The sequence below is a fragment of the Bactrocera oleae genome, chromosome 4 (assembly GCF_042242935.1).
Source record: "Bactrocera oleae isolate idBacOlea1 chromosome 4, idBacOlea1, whole genome shotgun sequence".
Lineage (NCBI taxonomy): Eukaryota > Metazoa > Arthropoda > Insecta > Diptera > Tephritidae > Bactrocera > Bactrocera oleae.
Genome location: NC_091538.1, coordinates 17049377 through 17069457, shown reverse-complemented (window position 1 = coordinate 17069457; position 20081 = coordinate 17049377). Strand labels below are relative to the sequence as shown.

Below are 20081 nucleotides of genomic sequence, written 5' to 3'. Positions count from 1 at the left end.
ATTTCGTTGTAAATTGTCGATTATGTCTCTTTGTCTTTTCCTTCGAGTGCTGACGGCTGGCGATTTGACGATTGAGCGCTAAGTAGACCCTTACTACTTCATTTAGAGCTGCTTGAACTTTAAAAGAAGTTGCTAAAATTTTACGACAAGTATTTTACCCCTGAGTAAGCGTCTTGACAGTAATTTGGGATGAGAAATAATTGTCATCACTGCCATAAAATTATCCACACACTTGTAAGGAGATCTAATTACTAACATATTCAAGACATGTAATTTGATAACTGTTATTTGCGCGAGTAATAATGTTTTTAAAAAAAATCTTGACATTAAAAAAAATTTTACTCTTCAAAAGGGATATTCATAATCACAGTAGAACCTAAGAGCCTTAAGCATATTATATTAGTTTATAATAATTATATGGCAGACATATAATTTCATTTTAACGTTCTTAAGCTAACTTGGCATTGGCAAATTTAGCCTGCGATCTTTAGTCTACTTAAACTCACTAAATTTATTTAATAAAATTAAAGAAAATTCATTTTGCGCCACAAACTCGAGTTTCTGTGTAGTTTACGTGTTTGGCCTTAAACATGAGATAGTGAATATGTTTTGAAGATTATCATTTGGAAAATTGTATTTTAACTCGCCTTTATATTAGAGTTATTGAAAATGTTTAGTTTTGTAAGAAAAGCTTTGGGCGCAAGCACACACAAAAAGCAACTTAATTTTCGTTGCTCATTTAGCGCTAAACATAAACTCTAGTTTGTGTCGTACTATTCATTTCTTAGAGTCTAAAACAAGTATTTGTATATAACAACGTACATATGTAACTTGAATAGCTGCAATAAATGTTTTAATAAAAAAAAAAAGCTATGGCAGTACTATAAATAATTATTTTAAAACTTAGAAGTATAAATATGTAGTTAAAATATTCAGAATTTAAGTAATTTTATTTTATTAATTTTATTACAATAGAGTAAGTATTGATATATTATATTTTATTTTCAATATGAAAAAAAATATATAAATAATTCATTTCTAAGTTATTTCAAATTAAAAGTAAATAGTTAGTTCCACACCAAAATAAAAACTAGATAAATAAATACATACAAGCAAGTATTCATGTTGCTGCACAAACAATTACATACATATATTTACACATAGAAAATGGCGATGAGTTAAATGATACATGAAATTGATGACACCGCAAATTTTCATTTGGTCTAATATATTTACATTTTGATACATTTACGTATGTGAGTGCATTATATACATATATACGAGGTTATATGTGAAAATACAGAAAACCAAAGCCCATTCAATATGCAATATTTATACACAGTTAAAATACAAAAACAGTTAAATAATTCAATTTCACAAATATTATAATATTTTTTGCAGAATTTCAAGTGGTTACAAATTTCGTTGTGCATTATTTATATATAAGAAATAAAATCGTGTGGATTTTATAAATGCAATTTTAGAGAGTATTTAAAAATTTCAATATTTTGTATTAAAAACGGAGAGAATATGATTAAATAACGGTATTGAGCGAACAAAACAAAACAGAAAATTATTCTTTAGAATAATCCAGTAGTTGGTATAAAATAATTTTGTATGTAACAAATAAGTAAGGAGTTAAAAGTAAAAATAAATTTCATATTTTTTCAGGAAAAAAGGAGTGGTTTTAGAAAGAGCGTACAATTTAGTTTCAGCGGTAGCGTTGGTGACATTCGACGAGACAGTTGCGTGGTATTTATGTATATTTTGTATAGAAGTGGGTCTATTTAATTCATTACTATTGAATTTTGAAATTCATGCAAGTTGCGATTTGAGAACATTTTTCACACACTTGGATTTTGAAAAATCGAGCGTACAAATTATTTAAATTGATATCCAAAAAGTAAAAAAATATATATGTATATAATTCTTTGATAGACATATATTTTTTTTTTCATCGAAATTTGTTATTGGAACAATTATTATTAAAATTATTATTTTGGTGATTGTGAAGGTTTTTTATTTCTTAAGAAAATTTGGCAGTAAGTATTTATATAAAAATACTTAAAATTAGGGATATTCGAAAAAAAAGATATAAATATTACAATTATGTAGCAAACACTAATCGAGAACGACTATCATTTCTTTATGCCACACTTACATTTTTTAAATATAAATTTTGTTTGTAGATAAATTTACAAAAGCATGTTAAATTTCCTATTAAAAGGCTTAATTTAAAAAAAAATATTATAAAAATTAAATTAAAAAAAAAAAAAATGTTTTCATAAATTCAAAGGCGGTTTGAAAAATTATTATTAATTATTTAATATTATTTATTTTCAGAAATCGCATATTGAGTGCCATTAATATTCAATTCCGCCAAAAAGTTAAATTATATAAGCATTAATCGTAGTAAATTTTACAAAATTGTTCTTCAAATGTCTCAATCAATCAAAATTATTTCTTTTTCATACTTTTTGTCACTTGATTACATTTTCCAATTGAAAAATTTGAAAATTTAAACAAACCTGCTTATTACTTCATTTAAATTCTCAAATTTTGCAGATTATAAAATGATAAAAAAATGGAAAAAAATATATTGAACTATAAAAGTCACACAAAAAATTGTCAGCTGCTGTTCCATGCCCGCCTACACCCTTAACCCCTACCACCCAAACACACTAATCCTCCGTCTCCGAGATGGAGTAAGTGTGCACTTGACACATTACGTGCTCCGCATATTGCTGCAGCGCCATTTGTTCGCGCAATTGGCGTTGCTCTTCGACAATATCACCCTGCACCGCGATGCAGTCGTCCATATGACGCGTACACTTGGACACGTGATCACCGAAATCGCGCATTTTACGTTTGTATTTGTCGAGCCGCGGTTGCAATTGTTGTATTTGTTCGCCGAGAGCTTCGATCTCGTGCTGTACACCATCAGTACCGCCAACTGACAGTTCAGCGCCTTCATTAGCGACTGCTTGAGCCTCTTCTTGAGCACTTGTGGTGCACATAACGGCATCCGTTGTGTCTTTCTGCGCAACACCAGTTTCATGACAGACAATTCCCGCTTCACATGCTTCTAACTCATACTCCTCTTCCCGACTCTCCTGCTCATTGTCACGCAACTCAGCGTAGTCGCGCAAACTGCCTGTGGAATCATTTGGACCCAAACGAAACGTGCGATGCTGTGAACGTCTACGTCGCTTTTGCGCCTGCAGCTTTTTAACGCTGGGTTGTGTAAGACTCACCCAGAAACGTGGCGAACCGCGCACTAACTTCGATTGGAATGTATAGACGCCAGTTGAGGAATTGCGTGGACTTAACTGTTTGCTAGTCTGGCTGCTACTTTTCACCACCGTACGGCTAGAGGATGTCGTCGAACTGGTCAAACTGCTATTGGACATGTTGGTAAAGAGCACTTTTCCGCTATCGCCCTTTGCGCTCAACGGTCCGAAGGGATTCTTGCAAAATATAGCCTGTGCATTGCCCTGCAAGCGTTTAACGCAACTACCTCGAACATCGCTACCGTTGCCGCTGTTACCGTGTCGCGGTATGGATGCATTGCGTATATTTTCCAATATGAAATTACGTTTTAAGGACTTTATTTCGGGCGTGGAACTGCTGGCACGTGGCCATCTGCTTGAGGTGCGTGCTCCAGTCTTATGTTTACACCCGCCCAAATCGTCACGCGCATTTAACGACCTGCGCTCCTCTTGTGGCGGTGTAGTTGTCTTATTAAGCTTCGGTGGCGGTGGTGAGAGTTCGCAATTTCCTGTTGACGGTGTTAGTGAACGCGAACGTCTTAAATTGAGCGCGGATGTGTGCATTCTCAATGCACATGCGCCAACGCTGCTTGCATGACGTCTGCAGTCTAAGTCGCCATCGCTTTCTTCCTGAGTCACTTCAATCATAGCATGCTCTCGCACTATGCTATCACCACCCGACTCTCCCAAAGTGGTGTGTGCAGACAAACATTTGGAATCAGAGGTGGATGCCGTGAATGTGCTGTGCGAACTGTGCGACTCATCAGCGTTGTGTTCGGTCATATTTAACGACTGTTCTTTAACCAACTGCTCGATCTGTGCTGTCGTCATTTTATTGCGTATAGTCGTATCGATTTTATCGAAGATCTCCTCACTCTCCTTCAGTTGATTTTCTTTAATTTTTCGCAATATTGTACGTTCCATTGCATTGAAATGACTATCTGATTCATCTATATCGTTTTCGTCAACATCAGTAATCGCATAATCCGCTTCGCCGCCACGTTGCCGCGTACGTGTTTGAGTTTGCGACTGTAAATTTTCGACGTTCAACAGCAGCTCTTCGAACTCTTCGCTCAATTTAGTGAGATCCTCATGTTCGTCGGATTCCAAAAGTGCTCCGAACTCCATATCATCCTTATCAATTAGTCGTAAATAATCTTCGGCCTCGCAATCGGCGCTAAGTGTCGGTGAGGTTGGCGATTGTATGTTTTGCTTGAAGAGCACGTACTCTTCGAATTTGGGTTCGCACATTGATTTCAACTCTTTCGCTGTACGTTGTGCTGCGGCTTGTATAGAAGTCGAAGCTTCATTGCTCGACGTTTTGCTCAGCACATTAGCTTTTTTCCGTGGACGTTTTGTTGTTCTAGGTGCAGTATACACTTTACTTGAGGCCTCGTTCAATGCCTCGGCGGTAAGTTGTGCGACGCGTGTAACATCCGGTATGTTTCTTGTGACAGTATTGGGATTGTGATCTAACTTGTTTTTTTGGTCATTGATTGGTAATGCCATACCGGCTTTCGCCCGCTCCACAGTTGGTGCCCTGAGCTCGTTTATCAAGATTTTCGCTACTTCCAGCTCTGAAGTGCCCTCGTTGTGGTTTTTCACAGTACAGGCAAAATTACTTTGCCCAGCTTTGTCTTTTTTTACGTTCTTCTCAACTAAAGCGGTAGCAGTTTCGTCAATTTCTCTATGCATTCGACCACCAACAGAGTCAACAGCAATCTCATCCAACTGATCTTCACGAAAAAACAAACCCTCCTGTGAGGTACTGATATTGTATGTGCGTGCTGATTGTTCGTCATCACTTACTGATCTGCTTCTGCCGCCCGTGACTGCGAACACCTTTGGATTATTCAGATCAGCTTCAAATATGGTGGTTTGTGGCTGTGGTGCTGAGAGTCGTCGGCACTTGAGTTTGTTAAAAGAAGGTGTCGGTGTCGAAGCTCGTTGAGTTGCTGCTTTATGAACTAAGTTCGGCGTAATACACGTGCTTTGTGATGCTTCCGCAGTTTTCGTTTCAATGGGCTGCATGTTTTTGGTCTTTGTCTTTCCTAAAGTTCTGCCTGCTGTGGTTGTTACGACTGTGTCATTCTCATATATTTCTAGGCCTGCAGTAGTCGGCTCGTTGCGTCCAGATGCTTCAGAGCAATTAATTGTCTCAGCTGTTATGGTGACGCTTGAAGTTTGCGGCGTGGGCAGCCTCTCAGCTGTTGTTGAACGCGGTCTCGTCACTACATCAATATGATTAATTGAATGTTCACACACATCTTGAGTTTTACCCTCAACTGATTCCATTGTCAGCATTAAAGCCGCCTGATTTGCCGATTCTTCATACTCTCTACGAGCGTGTGCTAGGTCGTGTATTGAAAATCGTCTTATTTCAGTTGTCTGCAATTTCATTACCGTCTCTGATTTCGTAAGCTTATTTAAATCCTCATAATCATCACTCATACGCATTGCAGTACCGCTTGGGCAATTCTTTAGAATCACGCTACGACTATTAAAGACTTCTGCCTCGAGCAGCTGCGTTGTAGACTGCTCTTTAATTTGCGCACTCGCACCTTCTTCTTCTGCATCAATATTGCCGTTACCAATATCATCGTCTGCAGCCGCATCCTCGATTGTACGTGCACTAGCAACGCCTCGCTCTTGTTGTTGTCCATCAATGGCCGACTCGGTATCGCTCAATGAATTTAACTCCTTACCATCAAAAAAGAATATATGATCTTCCCAGAGTTCCTGAAAGACGAGCTTACGGCGAGTGCGTTCCTCGCGCGTCATTAATGAACGGCGTCGCTCCTGATTGTCCGAGTTATCAGATGTTGTGCCGGAGGCATTATGTTGATCGCTATAATCAGGGGTTTGTGGTGTGGCGTTAGTAAATGGATTTGCTTTATCGTCTGGTTCATTACCGTGTGCCATACGCTCGCTGGCATTTTCATAGTATAAACAAATAGCGCCGTTATTTGGATTTTGTTTTGTTGTGGATTCGGTACACTGATCTGTACCTTCCGCTTGTGATGGGGTGGCTTCATCGGGCCATTGCATAAACTCCCAAATTTCCGTAACGGATATACTACGACGATCTGCTGAATTAGTGTTTTGTGAATCTGACGGTTCTTCGATATTTACATAAGGCTTTAGGGCGTTCTCTGCATTCACCAACTCCACTTCGGATTCACGAGCGGTATTGTTGTGTTTCTCTTCCATAGCTGGCGCGCAATCTCTACCCAATTGTTGGTGCTGCTGCTTTTGACTTTCTTCCATAATGGCTCGCTCCAGCTCCAATGTGAGATTAGTGCTACTGGCGACTTTGTGCGGCGTATGCGCATAACTCCAATCCGCCGACTCCTCGGAATAGTTTAGACGCATAATCTTCTCAATAAAACTAGAGTTGGACGATGTACGATTAAGTGTTTGTGTATACGTTGGAGGCGGCAAAGCTTTCACGGTTGCATCTTCATTGCTGTCCGGCTCAACTTCCTCCACCACCTCCATTACCGGTTCGAGTTGTGAGGAGAATGCCGGCAACGTTTCCTCGGTGGTGTCTGAACTGGCATACTCTACATAATCGTAAGCTATACCATCCGAGCCGGACTGATACATAATGCCTGGACAAGTACTGCCCGGCACACGTCCAGTTATAGCACCACCCGTGCCATTATAATCGCATAAATTACGCATACGCACTTGTGTTTGCTGTGCCACCTCCGGCTTTAGACGTACGATTTTCTCAAAGCAATACTCGCAGAGATCGACATAACGAGGCGATGAAAAAATCTCCTCGTAAGAGATCGATTTTCGTAACGGCACATATTTCTTTTGCTCTTTGGCACAGGGTATATGCTTGTGATCGGGCTGTGGATCGCGTTGCGGTGAATTGAAGCCGAAGTGCGACAGTGTGCGATAGGGACTAGTTGTAGCTTGAGCTTGTGCTTGGTTTTTACCACCACTGCCGTCAGCAGCGGCGTGCTTTTGCGGCATATCGATACGAGTTTTGCGTGGTGTGTTTGCCGATGTGCTAGTCGTATCAGGCGATTCGGTAGTGAACGGTATGTTGAAGATGAGATTGTTGTCATTCGCCGGCGGTCGGCGCAACGACTCAAAAATACTGTCACAAACAGCTGGCGTGCAACAGGCGTGTGATTTTTTATAGGGATTCTCTGCTTCATCTGTATCGGTTGTGGCCACGGACACGGTATTGGCTTTCTCATAGACTTGTTCGTAGACGGGCGCATAGTTGTCATAGTACACGGCACACAAATCTGTTGTTGAACGTCCCAACAAATGACCGAAGGTCTGTTCGAAATTTGGCAGAGTAACGATGCCGACGGTAGGCGCCGCATGCTGGTGGCGTTGGTGTTGATGTACACAATGGTGATGTGTGTGCGCACAACCAGCACCAACGCCGGAATTGTTACTGTTATTATTATTGGGATCGATGTAACAAAATTGCGGTTGTTGGGCTATGGTCTCGGCTGCATTAGAACACTGCTCAGCTGGTTGTATGGGACGAAAACATACCGACTCTACTTGCACACGTTGTTGCATATCACCCCCCAAAAACTCATGGAATTGTGTGGCAACTGTCTCGCCACCACTGTCACAAACGCGGCCCCTTAAACTCTTTTCAATGTCACTACTCTTTGTCGGCGTATGGCTACTATTTTGGACCTGCCTATTTGTACACTCTAACAGTTCATAATCTTGCGGTTGTAATTTGTGCTTTTGACGCTGAAATAATGTGTCTTTCTTGAGTTCGGCTATTAGCGCCGGATTGCGTTTGATGTGGCTGTTGCTGTTGTTGTTATTGCCACAAAAGATATTCTCTTTGTTGGCTTGATAGATTCGCTGTGCGGTCGACTCAGCTGTGGCAACATTCATATTAGTCGCATTTAAATATTCATTCGCATGCGTACCATATTGATTGTTGTTGTTGTTATTTCTGTTGCAATTAATATTATTGCTGTTGCTGTTGTTTATAGCCAAATTTTTGCATGCATTCGCAATTTCGATGAACTTTTGATATTGCTCAAGCTTTGCATATCCCTCTTCTTCGGCAAAATTATCAGGAGTTTCTATGGCTAAGAAGCGGTTAGGGATTGATATATAGTAAGTTTAAGGTTAAAGCCGAAAAGGGGAAACATATACCATATGTATTACTATATTATAAAAGAAATAATACAATTATATGTATTTATAAGGCTTAGAAGTTCACTTGAACTTGAAATATTTTCTTTTTCTTTGTAACAATAATAAATACAAAATACCATATATAGGATTGAGGAAGATTGGAGCCGCCATGGTAAATCCGATTTTTTGTTAATATTTATTCAAAAAGAATTTTTAAAATATAAGTTTTTAAAATTATTATAAAATATATATTAAATTTTCGTTATCAAGTAGTTAAAATATGTTATTTATTTATAACATTTAGTCATAAAAAAAAGTGTGGTAACCCTGTCAACCTTATAAAACAAAATTAAAATAAAAACAAGAAAAAACCTTAGCTTCAGTTGTGCCGAAGCCCTCACAAATTCAAAAGACAACAACTTTAATCATTCAGTTTGTATGGTAGCTATGTCCTATAGTGGTCCGATCTGTACAATTTCTTCGGAGATTGCACTATTGCCTTAGACAATAAACCATGCCTAATTTTGTCAAGATATCTCGCCAAATGAAAATGTTCGATATCGACGGTTCCGACAGATATCCAGCTTCTTGGAGAGAAAAGTGTACAAAATTTCAGATTGATACCTCAACTACTGAGGGACTAGTTCGCGTATATACAGACAGACGGACAGGCTGATTATTTATATATGTACATATGTATATATTGTATAGGGTCTCCGACGTTTCCTTCTGGGTGTTACAAACTTCGTGGCAAACTTAATATACAATGTTCAGGGTAAAATAATAACAGTAATACCGTTCAAAATGTAATTTTTTTTATAAATTTTATAAAATCATAAATTTGGCAACTAATTTAATTACAGTTTTACAGAAATAAAAAAGAAAGTGAATAGCGGAAAAACGACGATTTATTCCAAAAACCTTAACTGCAATTCTAATTAATACGCATTTTAATTCATTAAATTTTTAATAAGTTTACTTTTTTCGCATTTCTGCATTCTTATTATTAGAAGAAACTTTCTACTGTGACATCGAAGCCTACTTTTTTCAAGCAAAAATAATATATCCTTTATTATTATTATTTTTCCTTAATAAAAGAATATATTATTATTATTCTATTTATATATATTTATAAATCTGTTTTTTTTTTTAGAATAAAATAATATAATAACTTTTTATAAATACAAAACAATCTGAAAATATGTATTAAAAAAAATATTTGTTGCAAAAGGTATAAATACTGATTTTGTACTAAAATAAAAATTTTAAATGTTATTTATTAAAAACATTGTGATGCTTTTTTACATTCATTGTAGAAAATCAGCTTCATCATAGTTCTAAAAGTTATTCAATTATTAAAACAGGGTTACCATCCTTTTTTTTTATTATCTAGTATGTAATTTTTATTTAACAAAATTTTAGTTTTAAAGTAATTTTTTTCGCATACAGAAAATTTGAAGAAGAAATTAGAAGTTAAACTGGAATATTTGTTCTATTCACCGTTATTACCATGGCCCACACTCAAATATTTAAAAAGAAACTGCATGGTTTTAGCTAAAAGAAGTTGCATTTCTAATATTTTTAATAATCATTTTAATTTTAGGAAATTTTTTAATCTATTTTTCAGTGATATATTACAGTTGCTATCAAAAAGAGTGAGGCCGTTAAAAATAAGGAATTGGTTGTTACGCATTTTAGTAGAAAAATTTTATTTGTATACATATAATATTTACTAAGGTTAGTTCAATTAGAACAGCGCTACACTTCACCAGCTAAGAAACATGCTTGTCAAATTCAACAACTTAATTAACTAAGCATATACATACTTATAATATGTATATTTTGGCATTACAGCACTTCACAATACTACAGCACATAGTTCATTTAAAGTTATTTTTGTATTTTTTAGAATTTTTTAGATATTAATGAAATATATAGTGTAAATTGAGGAAGAGTCGCGTTTAGTTGCAGTTGTGGATAGGGTGAGAGTATTAGTATTCAATAATAATATCAGGTCTATATATTTTACAGTATGTTCAAAAGTGAATTGGAATTGCGGCACACCAAAAGTTAACCATAAATATTTGGTTTAAAATACGTGTAATATTTAGGAACGCAGGTTAAGGGTTAATTCACCACCATTAAATGCAAATATGTGTAAATGCTTTGAGCGCTTCACTTCACCCAAGTGATTTGTATTTACAAACGCAGAGGTTAAATTGTTGGTAAAATTGATGACTTGGCGATTTTGTATTAATATTTATTGTTGCACCATATACCTAAACATAGGCATGGTATATATTTGTCAAGGGGTTAGGATGTTTTACAACAAAAAGTAGGTACGAGCGCATTTGTGTTGCCCGGTTTTGGTTAAAAAACGCATAGAAATATTTATTACCTCGGCCCGTAGGCGGTTTGCGATTCACAGCCGTATGAGAACGTTCGCCATTTAAGAAACTAAGAGTTGCTAAAAGAATATACATACATATGCAAGTCATTTAAAAAAGATTTTTTTTCGTATATTAGATAATTTGGTAAATAAATAGAAAAAAATAATAAAAAAAATATATGATAAATTTAAGGTTTTTTTAATAACAAAGACAATATGTAAGCGATTTTTTTGTATGCTAATATTCATTATTAAATTTAAAAAACAAAGGTAATTTTTATTTTTATAAAAATGTGCATAGTTAGCATACAGATATGTCCTTGCGCTAAATTTTTACTATTTTGTGATAATAATAATGCAGAACTTTTTCCATACACTGAAGAGCATGTTTTGCATGCTATTGTTATTTTTAATGTTCAAGTTGCATAATTTAAATTTTATTTTATTGTATTTTTTTTCTATTTATAATAATAATGTGCAAACAGTTTAATAGAAATGTCATAAGTAGTGTTTGTGCGCCTAAGTTAACTAACAGCTGCAGCGCCGACTAAACTAAATTCATATAATAACAAACAAAAAAATACTTACAAATGCAACAAACAAAACAACAACTAAAAATTCACCTAAAAAACGTAAAATCGTATAAGCCAGGAGACGCTAAAAAGTGGCGGAGGGGTTGATTGGAGACAATGCAGACTAAATCCTTAAACTATTAGTTATAGGTAAAGAGCAGGGTTGCCAATAAAAAGTTGGTAATTAAAAAAATATTGTGTTTAAAAAAAAACACAATTAAAACATATGCTTTTAAAGAAAGTATCATTAAAAAAAATCACTAATTTATTGCAATTTTTGAAGCATTGGTACAAAAAGAGTCAGCCACAAAATATATAATAATTTTTTTATTAGAAAAAGCTTGAGTTTCACACAATGGGTAATTAAAAATCCATTATGAATGTGCTAACACGCATTTTCATTAGTAAAGGAAAAAATCTTTAAACAGCTAAGTAAACAACAAATAACGAGCACGCTAAAAAATTTTCAAAATAAAGTTTGGTTAGAAAAAACAAAATGTGTTATGACGAAAGTGGAAACTAAACGACATATTTTGAATTATTTTTTATCGTTTCAAGTATGCTGGCAGGTGATGCAACCAAGTTAGAAATTATTTTAATAATTATTATTATTTTTTTTCTTTTGCAATATACAATTCGCAATGTGCGCATGTTAATTTATGTATGTGTATGCGTGTAACTGCAAAAATTTAGACCAATTATTGTGTATGTTGCGTGATAAGTATAATCCCTTTGTATGCAAAATGAAAAAATGTGTGATTTGAGGTTATGAAAACTTCGAAAAGGGGAACATATTTATATGCATATGAGACATTTGTAAATGACACTATTTATGGCATATGATGACAAAAAGACAACATTTTCAGATCCAAGTGTGGATAGTGGAGTTATGTTTACTTAATACAATATATGTATGTGTTTACTTAATAACCGTAATAACCACAAAATTTGTATTAAAACATAAACCAAAATGTCCCCCCTTTTCAACTGCTTTTAACAAATATTCCAATATTACATATACTATAGTTTCGAAAATGTAACGAAAAAAGTCTGTTAAACGTTAAATTTGACTGTTGAATTAGGTCGGACATAACCTACAAAGCATAATCACTCTTCGTTTGTGTCATATAGGCATTAACCAACTGTGATAATTTGATTGCATTCAAAGCGTAAATCTTCCACACTTTTTACCTGAAAATGCTGCTTACTTGTATTAATACAGTGAACTAAACGCCTACGAAACTCACTAAGCGAATGTGGAAAGGTAAACTTAATATTTTTTTTTTCGGTTTCACCTTCGAGTTTGCACTCACCTCAGCGGGATTCGCCTTTACAGTGGTTTAAGTTTCGACATTACTGTCGGTTAAAAGTTCAAACGTATATTTGTTGTTGAGCTGTATTGTGTAGGTAGTATTTTTTTATTTTATATTTTTTGCGTTGTGCCGGAAAATAGTAGGTAATTATTGTACTAATATTTAGTAGTAGAAAAACTAATACAAAACATTACAATAGTGGTGGTAGTAGTAGATTGTGGTCCTATAATAACGCGTTTTATCGATGTTGGTGTTGTTGTTGTGGTTGTTGATGATGATAGTTATATAAAGCTAGCGATAAAATATAGCAGCGCCATAAAAACAATCATACGCAAGGCGGTAGTAGCTGAATATGGGGTTCATTGACTGGACTGACTGCAACTCGTCGCTTCGCTTGACTCATTGACTAAACCTTCACGCATTTTATGAAATGTGCGCACATGATTGATTTACCAATGGAAAACTAATTGACTAGCTAACAATTAACTAACACTTTCGACTAGACTAATTCGACTGACTTCATTGACTAACGGACTACTGCGCGAAATTTGCACATATGCAGGTGGGCAGCTTCTCTTTTGGTTCGTTTGTAAAAATTTGTTGGGGAAAAACTAAAAAATTTTAATTTTTTCTGGCTTACAATAAATACATTTTCACCACTTCAATTTAAGAATTACAAAATTTTTCCAATAAATTTTATTGTAGTTTCCGGAAATAGGTATTTTACACAAAACAAAAATTGTACATTTTACCGTTTTTTTCTATTTTAGAGTAATTTTTAATTTACCAATTCACTTTTTCTTGGAGCTGGCTACAAAATGTAACAGGTAAGGGGAAATAGAAGAGGAAAAAGATAAACAATTTTGGTGTAGTTAAACGAATTTTCAAAAATTCTAATTCATTCGTATAACATATGAGGAAAATTTTGAAACGAAAAATATGAAAAATTTAATAAATGTTTTCAACGCTTATTTACAGCAAAAATAAACCGTGAAAAAAACTTCGAGATGAAATTAGTAAAAACAAATTATTACGAATTTAGTTTTCATTAGGTTTTTTAATACGTAAACGTTATAAACGAATTTAGAAAAAATCCAAGAAATATTTCTTTAAAAAAACGTTAACACCAAAAAAAAAAATTAATTTAACGGCTTAACAATATATGTATAAATTTGGTTAAAACGGTATATTTGTTCACGAAGGAAACAACTGCAGCTGCACACAAAACTTAAACTAACATAAAATTTGTGCCAATAGAAATGTTGTGTAGAAATTTTGAAAAAAAAATTTAGAAAGGAATGAAATTTCTATATGAAAAGTGTCGGTATTGATAGGAAGTAGAGAACAAGAGAGTGTGTATCGCAATAACAGCAGTGGCAGAAGTACGCAGTATGTATAAAGTTGTTTGGTTGTTAAATAGTAGTGGAAGTAGTAGTAAAAATAGTAGTAGTAGCAGAGAAGAAGTAGTAGAAATAGTAGCAGAAGTGGTAGTAGTAGTAGAAAATAATAAATCACTTAATACACGCCGTACAACATGTTGGGCCTGTTTGCAAACAAATCGAAACATGAATTTAATATAGTTTTTTGTTTTGTAATTTATGAAAATAAGGAATGTAAGATTTTATAAGTTTAGTTAAGTTAAGTATGTTATTAGCGTATAAAGGAGATAGATAGTCAGTTTTAAATGTAATAATTTCTTAAATAGTTTTTGCTGTACTATTTGCTTGCGCACTACAGAAATGTGACGGATACGCTATCGAGTAGGGGTAATATTTTCTTTCTAACAACTAATAAAATTAAATATTATATGTGTTAACGAAAGTTAAAAACAAGTATTATAAAATTAAATGAGTTTAATTTGTGTTTAACGTTGTAGCACAAAGTGGCATAAGATATTTTGGTTTTTTGTTGGTATTTAAGGAGGGAAAGAGAAAGTAAAATTGTAAAAATAAATTAAAAAGTGAAATAATACAAAAATAATCGCTAAAAGTAATACTTAAAAACTTAATTTTGGCAAGTGGCAACTACATACATAAAATAAAGATAAAATAATACATAAAAAGAAAAATACATTAGTGTCTATAATTGTGAAATAGCCAGCGAATACAAACTTTAAGTTTTGTTGTTTGCATTTTTTTCTGGCTACCTCGCACCATTTCAGCCTTGGATTAGCATAATCAACATTTCTAAGCAGAAATATTAGGCATAAATTGAGAGTAAAGAATTGTTTATGTTTAAAATAAACAGCTAGCGCAATGCAGATAAAAACTAAACAGAAAAATAGTTTAAGAAATTTTAATTAGGAATAACAAACTTAAAAATGCAATTATTGACTATGTAAAACAAAACAATACAATTATAAGCAGTATATAACGACTAAAATACTCGAACAAATCAATATATATATATATATATATGTTTATATCAACAATCATAAGTTTAACGAAAGTAACAAACAAGGAATAAGAAAAATGTGAACATACACAGGTATATTATGTAAATAGAATAGAAAGCAAAATTTCGGACAATAACAAAACGCTGTTAAAGAAGTTTAATGATGACGAAGTAATACTGCTTCACGCACAGCATATTAAAATTTTGAAAATATAAAAGTATTTCTCTTTTTTTTTCAGTGATTACAAAAGAAACTTATGCAGGTTTGTAAATAAAAATGGAAAAAAAGCATGTTTGGACTTACCATCGCTCAATACTACTTCGGCTTGGCTTGGAATTGGCGCTTGTTGGGTTTCTATTCTCATCACTTGATGTTCTAGAAATAAGTAATAAAATTTGTTTTCTTATTTGCTTAAACTTGTAAATAGTCAGTGCATGAATGCAATTGCAAGAGGTTAGGCCAGTGCAGAATAAAAAAAAAATAAATAAAATATGTTTTGGCTTAAAGTACACTATAGTCCAATAAATATTATACAACTGGTTGAAGAGCTACAACTAATCTTTTCCCCGCGCAATCAGCTATAGCGTGGATGCGTTTGGGCCAGCCATGTGAAGTATGATTCCATAACTAGTTTTCATTTTGCCATATGAAGCACGGATTCCTAGAATCGTCGTCGCTGTACAGAAAAGGTTAATATAATAAATTTTTTATTTACTCAAATACATGTTGGTAAATCCTGAAAGAGAGAAATTCAGTTCTTTTTTCCTTACTCCAAGCCTTATTGTCAAAATTACACATTTTTCAGCCCTCTGGACTGACGCAACCTCTTGAATAAAATATATAAATTATATATTTCATAAAAACAATGTTAAAATTTAAGCTATTAGTTAATTCTAGATCTACTTATATATATATAGTTATCTACTACAAGTTTAATATGATTTAGCGTCATTGTTTTATTTGTATTTTTATTTGTCATTTTGTATTTTAGGGGCTATCCGACAGAAAGAGCTGACCATTCTGTGAACCTGCCTGTTGTTCTTTTGGCACTGAAACACCATAAAGCTGTTGGTGAATACTGAAGAAATGCTTCAAATCGAATACTTAGACCCGATTGTCATTGGAGCGGTCCGCAAATTCTTCATTTGTGTAGTAAAAGTATTGTTTAATAATATATAAGTAATACATTTTTCATTATCGCATCGCTATACGCATGTTAGTAATTAAAAACGTTGTACAACTAACATAACAATGGCCACTATTTTCTCTACATTTTTAGCATTGCCAACATTTTCTCAAATGCACTTCTTATCTCACCTGAAACATCTTCTGGTTCTGATTGACTAACTGCGGCAGTTGCGATTGTTATTTGTTTCGTCTGTGGTGGTGCTGAGATTGGCATCGAACTCAGTGGCTCCGATTCGGAGAAATCAGTATCAGTATCTATGCAGGGAGGAAACAATGTATATTTATAGTGCATGTAAATCCAAACCTAACATCTCAGAGATGCACTTACATTCACCATGAATGCTCTTCTTCTTACGCTCCACCGTGCGTTTGTATTCGTTCAATTCATCATCGGTGACATTATCGAATGGATTTTTAGCATATGGTGCCTTATAAACAGCTGCATTATGTTGATAGCCACGTTGTATGATACCCTTAGAGGCTGCGCCCATTAACACAACATGATCACCAGCCGATGAAACGGTCGCATCCTTAATACGATTGGCCTCATCCCATGTAACACCCTCGAGGATGTGTGATTGCGGACCGGCGGATATTTTATCAGCCCGGCGATTGTCTTTGATCTAGAGTAGAAAACAAGTTTTAATTGTATAATTTCTTGTAGTTACCACTTATAATTGTAATGTCTTACTTGTTGTTGTAAGCGCCTGAACTCTTTTGGATTTGTTCCCGCTGGCACAAATTGCAAGGGATCTTCGATGCGTACTGGTGTCGAGTGTGTTGGTGACCCTTCGGCTACCCACTAACAACGGCAACATTGTGTGGTGACAAACATAACGCAGAACATGCGATGGTAGGAATTGGAGGCATTTTGGAATTGGTTGGAGTAGAAGTGGTGGTCGAGAATTTTTCGTAATATGCACAAAAAGCGTACAGGGAAATGGTAAATCAAATTGCATTTCATATGGGAATATGCCATTATTTGAGTATTTTTTTATTTTAGACGAATTTAGGATTTGAGGCAGCGCAATGTGGCGTACATTTGCAGTTTGAAAAAGGATATGCAATGAAAGTAGAAAGAGAAAGAAAATATTGATAAGTTTTTAACGGATATTTTTACTATAACTAAGTAAATTTGCCATTTTACTTTATGTGACTTAGTTGTTTGGGGAACATAAGCTATAATTGCTGGATTCGCAATACGTAAGTATATATTAAACACCAATTACGTAGTTTTTGAAAAGTTTAGCGGTGAATCTTTTAGATACACATATACATATTATATATGTAAATATAATTTGTTAGTTTTAAAAATTTTACTTGAATCGTGCTTAAACATATGTAAAGTTTCTATAACTTAAAAAAAAATTTAAAATATATACCTATATACATATATAGGTATAGATAGTATGTATTTGTACATGTGCTATGTAGAGTAGATATTTTAAAATTGTGTTTATTTATGAGTACAATTTATGTGAGTACACATCTCTTTCACTGAAATTTATATATATATATATATATATATAATAATATAAATAAATAAAATAATAATTAATTTAAATACACAATAATTAAAATAAAATTTTAATTTTTAATAAATAATAGCGAAGAAAGTAATAACAAAAAATAAAATGTTTTACATTATCGAAACTTTTTATGTCGCGATTCTAAAAATATTCATATACATAACTTATTGATTATTGATGTTAAATAATACTTGGTTTTAATATTATTTTTTGTTTTTATTTCATTATTAAAAACATTCTTTCACAAAGCAAAGCAATTCATACAAAATAATATATACATATAAATAATAAAAACAAGTAAAACAAAAAAGTAATAAAAAAAGAGATGTGACAAAACAAAAATAGTTCAATGCCCATTACAAACCGATAAAATTTCTATATACAAAGCTAGAACTCAATTGATAGTTTTAATATCAAATCATCATGATACTGGAATCAATTTATTTCAGAAAATTTTCGAATTCATCTATTCAGTTTTTTATGCCTGAGTACAGTGATTAAAAACCATTCATGCGCTTTTCACTTTTTTGACGAAACGCAATAACGTAAATGATAATTAATTTATCATGCAAACGTGCAACAAAAAAATACATAAGTAATTATTAAGACGGCAAAAAAGTTAAAAGGGAAACCAAAAGTATGCAAACCATTTTTTCTATCGATTATCAAGACGCAAGAAAATACTTATAAGAAATTGTTAATGTACGGGTGAATTTTAAAATACCACTTTTGACAAGAGACTTAAAAGGCTTCTTTGGAACACTTTTCCACTAAGCATAAACTGTTGACTACACAAAATTGTAGGTCACATCAACAACATAACTTGTGTAGAATATTATATGATATATTTTTATTACATTATTTAAATGTAATTATTTATATTATTATATTATATACTCATTTATTATTTTTTTTTAATATTTGTAACACGTTTCCACAAGCTTTCTAAAAAAAATTTCTTGCGTGCCAACAATCGATACTATTACATACACAAAATTACTATATTTACAAGTATTTTTATAATAGTGTAACATATACATATTAGTACAATATTTTAGACTAAAAAAATCGCAATTTCATTTGAATTATATAAAAATATATGTATGGTGACATTTTAAAATGCTCTAAGCATATTTAAATTACAAATATTATTGTATTAAAGTACAATGCGTTAATGGGTTAACATTTTCTTTCTCTTTCTATATTTTTTGCTCATTTCAATGCAGCTTTCATTACACGAGTGATTACTTTTAATTATTATTTATTTTTTTGTTAACATTTTTACTTAATAAAAAATAACGTGTCTGCATGTAGTTTATGCTGCATATTCTCATCAACTTGATGATACAACTGCATTACGCTGCCCAACAGCGATTCCCAGTAGAAAAGCGAAAAAGCGTCGTCAGTACGAGGTCATTAGCAGCCGCAGTTCGAGCACAAGTCCTCACAAGTAATTAATTACTCAAGCGAAATTAAGAGGATAGAATTTGTGCCAATGCATCAATGGATTAAACAATATTTAAGCATAAAAATTATTAATTTGGTATTCTAAGTTAGTTTAGTTTTGGTTGGGCATGTGGTAATTAAAAAGAAATTTTTTTTTGTTTCGATTGGTTTATTTTCATTTATATATATTATTATGTATTTCACTTGCTTTGCTTTAACTTTTCCACAAACACATATGAAAGCATTTACTTAGCTAATTAATGTGATTCATATTTTTTGTAATTTTCTCGCAATAAATTGCAATTATTTATTTAATTGAATAAATGTAAAATTAATCAAGTAATTTTATTATGGATGGTTATCTTGTAAACTGTGTTCAACTGTTTATATAAGGTTATAGTTAGATAGGCAGGAGCTTTTATTAGCTGACACTATGAAGCGAGAATGGACCGAAAAATATATGTATAAAGACCGTATTTTAATAAAAATATTAATATGGCAATAATTCTAAAAATTATTTCATAGAATAAGAACTATTTTTATGTATAAAAATATGTTGTAAACCAATTGAATTGATTTATTTTTTCTTCCTCATTCCAATATGCACACATATTTTTCGGTCACATTTCACAGTAATTTGTGCTATTTTGAAAACTATTTTGCAGTTTTATTTATTTGATTGTAATTTTTAAAGTTTAATGCGCTTTCCTAACCTAAAATATGCTTGCTATGAAAATCTAAAGAGGTTTGAAGCTAAGCAAAAATCGTAAATGGAATGTTGCGTTGTGTTAAAAATCAAAAAAAATTTAAATAAATTAATAAAATTTTTTTTAATAAAAATAGAAAA

General features: G+C 33.1%; 1 protein-coding gene and 1 long non-coding RNA gene across 17 annotated transcripts in view; one reads left to right on the top strand and one right to left on the bottom strand.

Moving 5' to 3' along the window:
- The window catches only part of hts (adducin 1-like protein hts), a 79583-nt gene that overhangs the window by 11296 nt on the left and 48206 nt on the right, over nucleotides 1-20081 (bottom strand). For 6 of the 15 annotated variants that reach the window (XM_036375681.2, XM_036375670.2, XM_070109168.1 and 3 more), the window contains 5 exons: nucleotides 16951-17061; nucleotides 16588-16882; nucleotides 16389-16514; nucleotides 15375-15446; nucleotides 1120-8353 (listed from right to left, as the gene is read on the bottom strand). In XM_036375681.2, the coding sequence (XP_036231574.2) occupies nucleotides 2682-8353; nucleotides 15375-15446; nucleotides 16389-16514; nucleotides 16588-16882; nucleotides 16951-17061 (6276 nt within the window). In that variant the 3' untranslated portion in view covers nucleotides 1120-2681. Of the gene's footprint in view, nucleotides 1-1119; nucleotides 8354-10800; nucleotides 10870-12676; nucleotides 14220-14290; nucleotides 14464-15374; nucleotides 15447-16388; nucleotides 16515-16587; nucleotides 16883-16950; nucleotides 17062-20081 lie in introns of those variants that run through there. The other 9 variants (XM_014238208.3, XM_036375695.2, XM_036375701.2 and 6 more) reach the window with 5 other exon arrangements.
- On the top strand, nucleotides 13453-17500 carry LOC118683239 (uncharacterized). 2 transcript variants are annotated; one of them, XR_011396245.1, is made up of 4 exons: nucleotides 13453-13503; nucleotides 15310-15760; nucleotides 16063-17202; nucleotides 17263-17500. It is a non-coding gene; the product is annotated as an uncharacterized lncRNA (long non-coding RNA). The 2 variants fall into 2 exon arrangements; XR_004979171.2 differs by lacking the exon at nucleotides 13453-13503 and adding an exon at nucleotides 14475-15163.